Source organism: Stegostoma tigrinum, chromosome 8, assembly GCF_030684315.1.
Source record: "Stegostoma tigrinum isolate sSteTig4 chromosome 8, sSteTig4.hap1, whole genome shotgun sequence".
NCBI lineage: Eukaryota > Metazoa > Chordata > Chondrichthyes > Orectolobiformes > Stegostomatidae > Stegostoma > Stegostoma tigrinum.
The window spans coordinates 43,544,111-43,557,084 of NC_081361.1; the positions used below are offsets into that span (position 1 = coordinate 43,544,111).

At 39.8% G+C, this 12,974-nt stretch overlaps 1 protein-coding gene across 3 annotated transcripts in view; it reads right to left on the minus strand.

The window, feature by feature from the left end:
* niban1a (niban apoptosis regulator 1a) overlaps positions 1–7,201 on the minus strand; it is a 134,900-nt gene extending 127,699 nt beyond the window's left edge. For 2 of the 3 annotated variants that reach the window (XM_048538897.2, XM_048538896.2), the window contains exons 1-2: positions 7,031–7,201; positions 5,820–5,967 (exon numbers count right to left, since the gene is read on the minus strand). In XM_048538897.2, coding sequence (XP_048394854.2) covers positions 5,820–5,967; positions 7,031–7,057 — 175 coding nt within the window. In that variant the 5' untranslated portion in view covers positions 7,058–7,201. The remainder of the gene's footprint in view (positions 1–5,819; positions 5,968–7,030) is intronic. The other variant, XM_048538898.2, reaches the window with a different exon arrangement.
* Positions 7,202–12,974: the final 5,773 nt, after the last annotated feature.

A 12,974-nucleotide genomic window follows, 5' to 3' on the forward strand; every position in this document is an offset into this window, starting at 1 on the left:
AATCTGAAAACAAAAAAGAAGAAAAATCATTTTTAGAAGGGAAGCCTACTTGCTTCTGACCCCAGGCAGGTCTCCTTCGGGCTGTCCACATACATTCATTTTCACACATTTACATTTCATTATAAACTGTTTTGACTGAAGCTATATTTGGAGAAGGTTTTTGATTTTCTCTGAAGGCTTAATACAAACATTTTAGTAGCATGAGCTATTTGATTTTTTATTATGCAATAGTTATCAGGATGGCATTAATTAAAATTTTGACTCTGAATTATAAATATTGAGATTTTCTTTTGCACTTTTTTTTTTAGGATTAACTATATAGCATTGTTAATTAATTAAACTCATGATGCGTCCAACATTGCCAGTCAGGATGGATAATGTAAGTTAGAGGACAGAACAGAAAGTACAATGGGGCTTCCCTTGTCAGATTGCCAGTGTGCACATGACACATTAGGAAGTTAAAATAATGTGCTGTGCTTCCATGATTTTTTAAAATTAATCAGTTTATAATCCAACCCATGACATAAACATATATTTTAAGCACAAAATGAAACATAAAAGCCAGGCAAAGCAAGAAATATAACAGATGTAGTTCATTGCAAAAGAGCACATTTGACTTTTTGGGGAATAGAAACAAAAGAATATAACAAAGGAACATTAAGTTAGACTGAAACCCACTAACTCTAAAATAGATAGAGATGTTACAGAAGTCCAACTGAACTATTACTTTTCAATACAAATGTCAATAGGAGTTGTTTACAAGTAAAGATAACAGCTACAACTCCCACTATGTTGCAGCACAATAATCACAGACCATCATAATAGGACTACTAATGAGGGTTAGCAGACAGAATAGAACAAAATACAATGGACCTTCCCTCTTGTCAGATCATGCACGTAGTTCAGGTTTGCTCTGAATCAAGTTCCAATTTCTATTCATTCTTTAGTGTCAGCACAAAAAACCACATAGGCAGAGATAATGTAGTCAGCGTGACTGCAATTTAAGCATCAATAAGTATGTTAACTTGGTCCATTTTAGTACAATCATCCAGAAAATCTCAACTGACTGAATTCCTTTTCCCAACCAAAAAGTTAAGAGAACTTACCAAAGAATCTCTATTTCAGATGTTATTCCCAAGCTCTGGCATGATTCTTTTTGCCAGAGTGAATTATTTATCCGAAAATAGTGTGCTGTGCTTCCATGGTTTTTTAAATTAATCAGTAAAACATTATGTAACACTGAGTAAATTCTGCACTGACAGATGTGCCATTTTTATGGTGAAACATTAAAATAGATCCTCTTCCCTGTTCAAATCCCATCATACAATTTAAAGAAAAACAGGAACTTCTCATGGTGCTATGGCAATATTTCTCCGTCAACCACCAGCAAAGAACAGAACAAGGTCAATCATTCATCTTATTGCTCTTTGAGTAGTGGTATCATGCACAGGTGATTGGATATCAGGAAGCAAGAGAGGCAGCCCAGATTAGGGGAGAATTAATAATTCTTTGTTGCTCCTGAAAAAGTACACACAGTCTTCTTAGTTCTATGAAGGATATTAAAAATTATTGAAAAAGAACCTAGCTCTTAACACTTCATATTTTATTCCTGTTCTCTCATTGGATTAATTTTGTTTTCATTGGTTAGGGGAGTTGCACACAAGATCAAAATTTGTAGCCCATCTCTAATTGGCCTGAAATGAACATCTTGCTAGGCTATCTAAGCAGGTAGCAAAGAGTCAACCTCATCGATACAGATCTGGAGTCACGTGTAAACTGACCAGATTAAAAGCAGATTAAAGGACTTTGTTGCAGTGGTTCCCAACCTTTTCAGCATCACAACACACTTCAATGAGAGATATAATTCCACCTCACACTCACTTTTACATCTGAATTGACTGCTCATAAACATTGTACTTGACCTTAGTAAGGTTAAGGTCTTCCTAGAGGTTTGCAACATAGTACATAAAATAAACTAAAGGATCAAATGCATTAGTGTTTCTTATTTACCAGCAAAAATGCATCTTCGACTATGCATTCAGACATATTTTTAAAACCTGTTCAGCTCAATATTTCTAATTATTCATGACACTAAACATGTGTCACACACCGTACTCAGTTCAGGAGACTAAATTTGATAGATAACATTTCATATTTATAACAGTATTTTTATATGGATATGGTCAATTATTGATATATTCTAATGTTGCTTTGTTTCGCTTCACTACCACAATGAAGTATGCAAACACTGCAGATTGATTTTTAATGTCACATGCCTTCTAAACTGGTGTTTAGAATGTTCATGTTTTCTAATCAAAATAATGGTACTGTACTTTTAATTTAATTATTAATTTCATGAGTTTGGTGAATTGCAGTTTTGGATAGATGGAACACCATTTAAAATGAAACAATGTTTGTTTTATGTTGATGTTCACTGCCTTTGTGCAAAATTCCATGGCACACTTGGACAGCTGTCATGACACACCAGTTGTTTTAGTAAACCAGATGATTCTCTGATGAAGGGTCTAGGCCCGAAACGTCAGCTTTTGTGCTCCTGAGATGCTGCTGGGCCTGCTGAGTTCATCCAGCCTCACGTTTTATTATCTTGACAACTACCACTATCGCTTCATCACTCAGGCCCATAGTTAAAGTAGTAGTTGAACACCAATGACATCATTGGAGGAATGGGTTTTTTTGTGTGGAAGTACGGGTTAAAATCATAGTCTCTTGGTGTTATTGAATGGTGTCATTGGTAGATGAGTTTAACGGATTTCCACTGGACAGGGATACTAAAATAAGCCTTCAAAGATTTTCTGCCTATTGGCTTTTGACTAACTCATCTATAGTGATCGAGATTATTTATCTTTATCTCCCTTCATTAATCAAATTGTTTATAGTGGTTACTTTTGAGTCCAACAGCACTATTTACATATTTAATGAAATTTAAAAATTATAGCTGAAGACATTGTATCACTTCCTGACTTCTATGGTAACCTACAGTGTGCATGTCATCAGAACAAATGTCACTGATTTCTGAAAGTTATTCAGAACGATCTCCTTTTCTACAAATAGGTCTATTAGATGTTCTTTCCCACTACTGTACACTCTCACTTCCATCTTTTGAACATAGAAGGTGAAATGTTTACATAAGATCTCTCTCATATCATCCTCCCCACAATCTCACATTGACCTCTGAATTAACTTATTGTCTTAAAGCAACACTTAGATTTTACAAACCACTCTGGCTAAGTATCAAAGCCCTGAAGATTTCCTCCACTCTAACATCCACAAGTTCTGCAAGAATTGTTCATGCTGGAACATATTAGGTGTCGGTCTCACGCTTGGCTATTTATGGACATTATAGTCAGTTAGCACATGTTTAAGTGTGAGAATTCTGGTCAGGTTCTGCTTCACGGAAGGGATCCGATTTGATGCTTTCAAATATGTTTCAGAAATAGAGGAAACTGTGATCCCGCCATTGCAGTCCGTCGCTGAAGACATCTTGAAGAATCTTTTGTCGAAACATCCTGGCTGCAGCAAATCAGAATACGGTGTGGTTTCTTCTTCACAGAAGATCTGGCTGACTTGAGAACTAAACCTCTTTCTACTTGTAACTGCTTGGTTGGTGCCTTTAATGCTGTTGTAGCCACCTCGGACAACAGAAACCTCCTATATAGAGGCCCTTAGCTCCCTACTTCAGCTATCTGGGTGACAGGGTGGATTAAGTAACTGACTACTCTGATATAGAGAGTATGTCATCTGCTGGATTGATGCACTAACAGTTCACTGGTTAATGATGAACAGACGCCCTCTGTGGATCTGGAAGTATCTGTAGCTATAGATGTTGAGTACTATGATCATTAATTGCCACAGACAGACAGTGCAGCGTGAGACCATCTCTTTGAAAGAGATGATCAATGGCATTCTTGGGGGAAGCGCAGCCACTGGAGGTATGCCTATTTGGAGGGGTCTGGTAGTGTATCCCATACTCACATTCCAAAGGGCATCCGTGGTGGGTTGCTCTCCTCTACCACTCTCCTGAAGTCTCCAGGCCTGGAGCTAATGCAACAGGCCAAGCAGCATCTTGGGAGCCTAAGATGCTGCTTGGCCTGCTGTGTTCATCCAGCTCCACACTTATCTCGGATTCTCCAGCATCTGCAGTTCCCTTTGGAGCTAATGCAACTACTGCAACGTGTCCTTCATTATGAAGACCTAGAGCGGTGTCCCCATCAGGAAACTCCCGTCTGTCCGAAGTCGACCTGAATTTGGGTCTGGTGGAAGCTATTTTGGGCGTTGGTGGGGTCTCCGAACCGTGTTTCTAAGAGAGAGGAGTGGCCGATAGAAACATTAAACATGGGTGTCAATTATTCTAAAATGTGGAAATGATTTTTAAGAATGTTCAGAACTGTGCAATAGTTTGCACTCACATGTCTGAAGCTGGAGATTTTCTCTTGCGAGAGGGCGGTAAGTCAGACTATTTGTAAGGGGAACGTAAACTCTGGAGACTTCTGTTTAATTGAACAGAACAGCAATGCAATTTGAACCATAAACAACAGTCAGGCTTAAGATTCAAAACTGATGAATATAAAAATAGCATACTTGCATTCAGTAATATTGGTGCATAAGCAGCATGAAAACATTCATTGCTTGGATCATTTCAGCGCGATAGAAGTTACTTGTGAAGGACTCTTTCTCAACCAGGGCGTGGTGAGAATCAGGTTAAACCACCCACCAGCAGTCTTCTCTTTATGATGTGAAAGTAGTCCATATGGTCGCGCAAAACTATGGCGACTCTACCTTTAAGTGAGTGTTAAGGTAGTGAAAAGTACATAAATGAAAGGATTGACCTAAAACCGACGAAAGCGATCAGTCAGTCAATCATCTCTGGCTTTCCACAGAAACACTACTGTCATTATAAAAAGCAATTTTTAAAAAATCAAGGCAGCGAAATCCTCAGTATCTCAATGATTATCCAACAGCTTTTGTTTTCAGGATCTCTTGTACGTGATGTTAAAAGTGCAAGTCAGTCAAACTTGTTTCCATTTATTCAACACGTTAAATATCTGTCTAATCTGAAAATCATGAACAGCAAACTGGAATTGGCAAACGGCAGCTCAAATAGATGCAGGATTCAACATTCACCAAGCGAATACTGGAGGAAAGTGCAGCTGCAAGGAGAGCTAGTATGCCGTCGAGCGAAAACCCACAGGGAAATTCGCACAATGGATTAGATTGAAGAACGGCTATGACAACTGCACAAATTAGTATGAAATCTCCACTTGGATCGCGCGGAGCTAAGGGTGTATTATGTCAACGCACTGTCAACAATATGAGCCTATAGAGCTACTCCTAAGGCCACACTGGTCAGCAGGTCAACGCGGTGCAACACGCCCGCAAGGACTTGAGCTTTTCACATTTTCATGCCGTAACCACAAAGGCATTTCCCACCGATACGTTCCAAAAGCTAATAGCATTGCGTATTTCTCCCTTTTGTTAGCAGATGTTTGAAAAGCTGGCTACACAGTGCAATTTGAATGTCGAGAGGGATTATTGTGGATACAGGAATCAGCATGAAAGTATTGGCGCATCAAACGCCACCTCCCCTCAATGTTCCAGGTGTTTCAACATTAAATCGAGCAAAACCATGAATTTTAGCTCTCAGGCCCGAAAAAAGGTCTAGGCCCGAAATGTCAGCTTTCCTGCTCCCCTGATGCTGCTTGGCCCGCCGAGTTAATCCAGCTTCACACCATGTTATCTCAGATTCTCCAGCATCGGCAATTCCTGCTATCCCTGAAACACTTCTAACCCCAAAACATTACCTGGGTCTTCGGACAAACAGCCCCCGCGACCAGACCATCGCCTCCACCTCGAGGGGGAAGGCAGAAATTTAAATAGCACTGGAAGAACGCTCCGTGCTGAGACACTTCGTTCCTGCCCTGTACTGAAATTTAGCCATAGTTTGGAAATCTGAAAGAAAAACAGAAAATGCCGGAAATACTCCGCGGAATTGGCAGCATGGACGTTGACAGTGGTGGAATGCTAACCCAGTTGTGGTGGAAGCTCACAGCTGAAGCGTTCACCCTGTTTTCTGCCTCCATAGAGTTTGCCAGACCTGTAGAGTATTCCCAATCTTGTCTGGGTTGTGTCTCGCAGCTTCACTAATGCCGCTGGTCGTTACACCATTCCAATAATGCACTGAGTTCCTCCTTTATCCTGACTAGTGTATCAAGATGACAGCCTAGAAAATGTTCTAGTCTCCATGTAGCTGCAGATCCTAAAGCAATAGGATTCAGCAATAACTGTTAACCCAGCAGAACTGCGCCCACGGTAACGCTCACAATTCCAAATGCTGAGTGCAAACACAACTTCAGCTTGCATTCCGGCCACTACCACTTTGCACACCACAAACTATTGGCAGAAACTAGCTGTCAAACACATTGTCATTAACATTCAGGACCTTCTGCCAACATGTTAGTAAGTAAAATATTGGGACACGTTAATAATTGATCCTTCTGTACATATGAAGAAAGCAAAACTTTCCAAATACGTCTGAAACAAGTAGTCCTTGAACTGGAAAACCATCTGCGTTGTAACGTTTTTTTGTAGACAGCGTCATGTGGGTAATGCAACTCTCGGCATGAATCATGCGCTTCAACAAGAGCGCGGAGTTGGATGTGTCTTTTCCCAAACCCGTTGACAACTGCACTAAGCCTTACCAAATATGATTTTACAATTCTGTCAAACAAAAAAAGTCTTGTGTAATGCACGTGGATCTTAAAAGAAAACGCCAGACGGGCACATTACCTCCTAGTCAGTTTGATTTTTCTAAAAAAAGCCAGTTTTTTTCCATTACACTTTCTTTCACCAACGCATCAACCAGCACTATCACTTCAATTTCCATTCAAGCCAGTCCTTCTGTCTCAGCAAAAAATTCCGACAGACCGTACAGTTAACCAGATTGAGTTACTCCCAGTAATTTGCCCGTCACGCTGCAACTTTGGAAAGTTTTCTGCAAATAAATCGCCCTCACCTCTGATATAATTACATTTGTTCTCATCCAAGCTTGAAATAGATCCACCCATTATATCAGGTTGGGAATTCTGGTTACAGAATGTTTTTCTCTCTCTGTCTGCCGCCGTCGACTATGAAGAGGGACGGCAACCTTCTACAGGGGCTGCTCCAGTCCACGGGGCACCGAATGTTCCTCTGTGCAGTTTTCTCTGTAATTTAAATAACTTCCTGAATAGCGTTACCGCCTTCGCCCCGCCCCTTCCCCCTCAAAATCAAGTACACTGGCCACTCACAAGAGGACATGAATAACAGACCAAAGCGATATTATTTGGAAAATTGCGCAGTGTGCTTATGGAGGCAGCGAATATTCAGGATGAAAACACTAAGACACATTCCATCGAACCGAGAAGGAAAGAACTGCGACAATTATGAGGGGGACAGATAAAGTGAATAGCTAAGTTCTTTTCTGTAGGGTAGAGGAATTCAAAACTACAGGGCATAATTTTAATGTGAGGAGAAAGGGGACTGGGGAACCCGTGGATGTGGCGTATTTGGATTTCCAGAAGGTATTTAACAAGATGCCACACCTAAGGCTGCTACATAAGATAAAGTTGCACTATATTACAGGCAATGTATCAGCATGGATAGAGGATTGATTGACCAGTAGAAAACAAAGAGTAGGGGTAAATGGGTGTTTTTCTGGTTGGTGGTCAGTGGCTAGTGGTGTGCCTCAGGGATCAGTGTTGGGACCGCAATTGTTTACAATTTACATAGATGACTTGGAGTTGGGGACTGAGTGTCATGTGTCAAAATTTGCAGATGACACTAAGGTGAGTGGTAGAGCAAAGTGTGCAGGAGACACTGAAAGTCTGCAGAGGGATATAGATAGTCTAAGTGAGTGGGCAAAGGTCTGGCAGATGGAGTACAATGGTCATCCATTTTAGTAGAAATAGCAGTAAAATGGACTATGTTTTAAATGGTTAAAAATTGCAGCACACTGTTGTGCAGTGGGACTTGGGTGTCCTTGTGCATGAATCACTAAAAGTAGGATTGCAGGTGCAGCAGGTAATTAAAAAGGCAAATGGAATTTTGTCTGCCATTGCTAGAGGGATGGAGTTTAAAAACTGGGAGGCGATGCTGCAGCTGTATAGGGTCCTGGTGAGGCCACACCTGGAGTACTGTGTGCAGTTTTGGTCTCCTTACTTGAGAAGGGATATGCTAGCACTGGAGGGGGTGCAGTGGAAATTCACTCGGTTGATTCCAGAGTTGAAAGGGTTGGATTATGAGGAGTGACTGAGTAGACTGTAATTATACTCATTGGAATTCAGAAGAATGAGGAGAGATCTTATAGAAACATATAAAATTATGGAGGCAATACATAAGGTGGAGGCAGTAAGGTTATTTCCGCTGGCAGGTGAAACTGGGACTAGAGGGCATAGCCTCAAAATAAAGGGAAGCAGTTGTAGGACTGAGATCAGAAGGAACTTCACCCAAATGGTTGTGAATCTGTGGAATTCCCTGCCCAGTGAAGTGGTTGAAGCTACCTCGCTGTATGTTTTTAAGGCAAGCCTAGATAAATTTTTGAAAAGTAAAGGAACTAAGGGTTATAGTGAGTGGGTGGGTAAGTGGAGCTGAGTCTCAATAAGATCGGCCATGATCTTATTAAATGGCGGGGCAGGCTCAAGGGGCCAAATGGCCTACTCCTGCTCCTAGTTCTTATGTTCTATGAAAGATTAAAAAAGGGACCTGAGAGGCAACTTTTTTGGTCAGAGGGTGCAAAGTGAACTGCCAGAGGAAGCGGTAGACACAAGCACAATTACAACATTTCAAAGACACTTGGACAGGTACATAACTAGAAAAGGTTTAGAGGGATTTGGGCCAAATGGAGGCAAATGGGATAAGTTGAGTTTGGGAAATTTGATTAGCATGGAGGGGTTGGACAGAAGGATCTGTTTCCATGCTGTGTGTCCCTATGAGATGTGTGAGGGCCATGCTATGTATTTACAAGATTAATCACAATTCTAAACAACTTTCTACAGATAATTTCACAACCTGTTGCCCTTTTCTGAATGTAGCCAATTTAGCACATAGCACACAACCTAATTGTTCTGCAATTCAAAAGATAAAGCCAATTTCTCATTTATAGTTAAAAATGTTCGTGGAGTTCCGTCAAAGCATAATAATTGACCAAACAATATAGATACATGATGTTTGCTGTTAAACACTATTTTGATCCTACACATTTCAGAAGACTGAAGCAAATGTCTTCAGTTCCAGGCACAAACTCTGCTCGCCAACCACCGACTCCATCCTTCTCCTTGGCAACTGTCTGACACTGAACTACATTTCTTGCAATCTTTGTGTCATATTTGACTCCGCAATGAGTTTTCAAACACATAATTACATGATTACCAAGATCAGCTATTTCCACCTTGATAACATGCTCAGCCTCACCACTACTTCAGTTGATCTGCTGCTGAAATCTTGATCCACACCCTTCAGACCTGACAGGTATAATGTGTTTTTTCAAAGCCTCCTATGATCTACCCTCATCAAATTTGAGGTGATCCAGAACACTGACATGTGTTCCATCAATCCCATGACTCCATGTTCATCAATCTGCAATGGCTACAATCCCAAAATTTCAGGTGCTCATGTTGGTTTTCACATCCTCCAATGGACAGCCACCTTTTCTAGTTTCTCTGGCACCACAATCCTCTGAGTATCTGTATTCCCATCATTCCAGCCTTTTTCATAGCCCAATTTTGATTGCACCATCATCAGAGGCTGCCTTCAGGTGCCAAACCCCACACTCTGGAATCCCTTCCCAAAATTCTGTGTCTTTCTACATTGCTTTCCTACTGAAAGGCATTATCTAAAACGCAACTCTTTGACCAAACTTTTGATCATTTGCCTTAATGTCTGTTGATGTGATCCAATGTCATATTTTGTTTTATAATGGGCCTCTGTGAAACATATTGGAACATTTTATTACGTTAAATGTTAAGTGTTCTTAAACAGAATCAACATACATCCCACGTAAACTGGTATGTACAGCACCAAACGACCAACATTTTGTCACTACACTCGTGTAATACTTTCTGATAAAGATAGCTGATGCAAGAACCGTTACAATAACATGGCATGTCCTTGGAATGGAGGAACTTTGGAAAACCTTGACCTCTGAAAATTATTTAACTTATATTCCTGATTACCCATGAGATGATCATATTTAGGATGAGAGTGCTTTAAGGTGTTTACAGCTAAGTACTTCATATATTCGTTTTAATATTATGATCTGGATTTTCCTGAAGTCACAGAAAATTTGTAGAACTCTAAAAATGTCAGATGGGACTGCATTCAGAAGACCAACCCCCATTTCAGACAAATGGTAGGGGATGTAAGATTGAACAAAAATCCCCATCATTTAAAATACTGAGCAAGACGCTGGAGTTTTCTAATATCGAAAACACTGGACAAAGACCTGAGCTCAGGCTGCAACAAATATATTTAGTGCCAGAATGATTTCAGAAACAAAAACAGAAATTGCTAGAAAAGCTCAGCAGGTCTGACAGCATCTGTGAAGAGAAATTAGAGTTAACAGTTCAGGTCTGGTGACTCTTCCTCAGAAGTGGACCCAAAAGGTTAACTCTGATTTCTCTTCACAGATGCTGCCAGACCTGCTGAGCTTTTCCAGCAATTTCTGTTTTTTTTCTGATTTACAGCATCCGCAGTTCTTTCGGTTTTTATTCAGAATGATTTCAGCCTGGGACTATTGCTCAGCGTGGAATTCCAATTTATACCTCCAATCTAAGAGAACAATCAACCAAACCTAACACTCTAGATTGAAACTAACTTTTATATTTGGGCTACCCTGCACAAGCAGTATGGATCTTAGAGATACTGGACGTTCAACTTCAATCAAAATCCATTCACACACATTCTAACCATTGGGAAACCAATTGCCTTCAGAAGGAAACACCAGGAACACAATGCACAATACAGATTTTAGGGAAGATAATGGGGCACGCAGGCGGTATAATTGCCAGCCCTGATCTCACCTGGGTGAGAGTCTTTTCAACAACAAGCTTCTGCGCAAACAGCTTCCCCACAGGTTTCCAGCCCCAACAAGCAGCTTCAGAACCAAGAGTCACAGAGGCCAAACAGAGAAACTGAACCGAGAAGCCAAACCCAAGGGCATCATCGCATCAAAGGATATCCAAAAGGGGGTGAAGCCAACCAAGTGCTATCTGAACAAAAGATTCTAAACCTACAGAACCTACAGTAAGAACCTCAGCAACCGGATGCACTTTACAACAGTGTTTTCCTCCGTGGAAACACTTACCTTTTTTATTTAAATAAGTGCAGAGATTGTTTTGTCTCTGAAACACCTGTCTACTGCCTTCTTCATTTCATACTCCCTAAATTAGTCCTAAAATCAGCAAATTACTGATTGCAAACCAGCACCCTTCCGGAGAGGGGTACAGGCCATGGTATGTAAATGAAAGAAACTGATCTCACCAGAGCCCTTTAAACATATTGGCTGTTTAACATGAGTAACTCACAATGTGAGATCTAGTATTTTATATAGATGTAAAGCTCTTGTAAGGTCGATAAGGTCTGCAGAACTACCATAATGTGAAGTTCTATAAATCCTCAGTCCTTAAGAATCATAGAAGACAGCCAAGAAGACACCAAAGATTGAAAAAAATTGTTTTAGCAATTACAATAGTTGTTTTTTGACATTTCTCCAAGGACTAACATTAGATTGTTATTCATGCTAGGCTACTTTCTGCAGGCTAAACGTATCTCAGCAATTGGACCTAAGTTAACAGTTTTGTTCACAGTTCGAAAACATCATTAAATGATTAGCTGCATGTGATGTGTTATGAAAATAAATTTCTTTTTATCTTGAGATTGTCTTAAGACTTTTTCTTGAGATTTAAATATTTTGAATAGACTTTCCAGAAAGGGAGTTTATTTTAAATACAGTGCAGGTTGTAATAAATATTTAGACGTTTAAATTATTTCACCTCAACATTGCTCCTAAGGTGAATATTGGTGAAGGCTGGTGTGAATGCTTGCTGAGTTTGGTATACAGAATAAAAGTGATGGATTGACTGGCACAATTTAGCATTGCAAATTAGGAGGGCTTGGTGAGGGTATGTGTTGATATGTATTAGCATGTGCTGACATTATAAGGGGAGGGGAGCATGGATTTCATTTCTGGTAGGTTAACATACAATTTCTAGCTGTGACAAAAGATGAATATGTACAGAAAGGAAACGGATCACATTGACAATGTTGTGGATGAGTTATTGCAAGATTGAATTGAATTATATTTATAACATTGTAGGAGTTACTGAACTAAACAATTATGAACGTTTTATGATAAAATGAAGTTACATTAGAATTCTGTGAAGTCCCACTATCTAATATGTGTATTGTTTCTCTCTAAAATGTGTGTTACAAAATGATATCTGTTTTTGGAGGCTAACCATGACTAACTTGTTCTTCCCAGCTGGTAGCAGATAAACTGTTTCATTTGAAGAGATCTTCTGTGCTACATTCTGAGTTGATGCTATGCAGGGTACATTGCAGTGAATCATATCTTGTGCACAATCAATGTTGACAGGTACACTTTTCAAGGTTCCCTGAATAATTAGGTAGGAATTCTGATGACTTCTCTTCAATAGGAGCTCATGGGCATTTAGGCTAATGTTATTCCCAGTCACCATCCTGTGCAATAATTGGATGGTAAAGCATTAACTAACCATGAAAACTCTAAATTTTGTGCTTCATGTAACTCAGTAAAAACCACATGATTCATTAACAGGTTATATGAAGAAAATTATAATATTATTCATTACCCTTGCCATATTTTTAGGGTTTAGCAGCATTAAGAGCTGTTCTTATAGCCCAGAGACATGAATACAAAATATACGTTGGCAAAAGGGGGATTT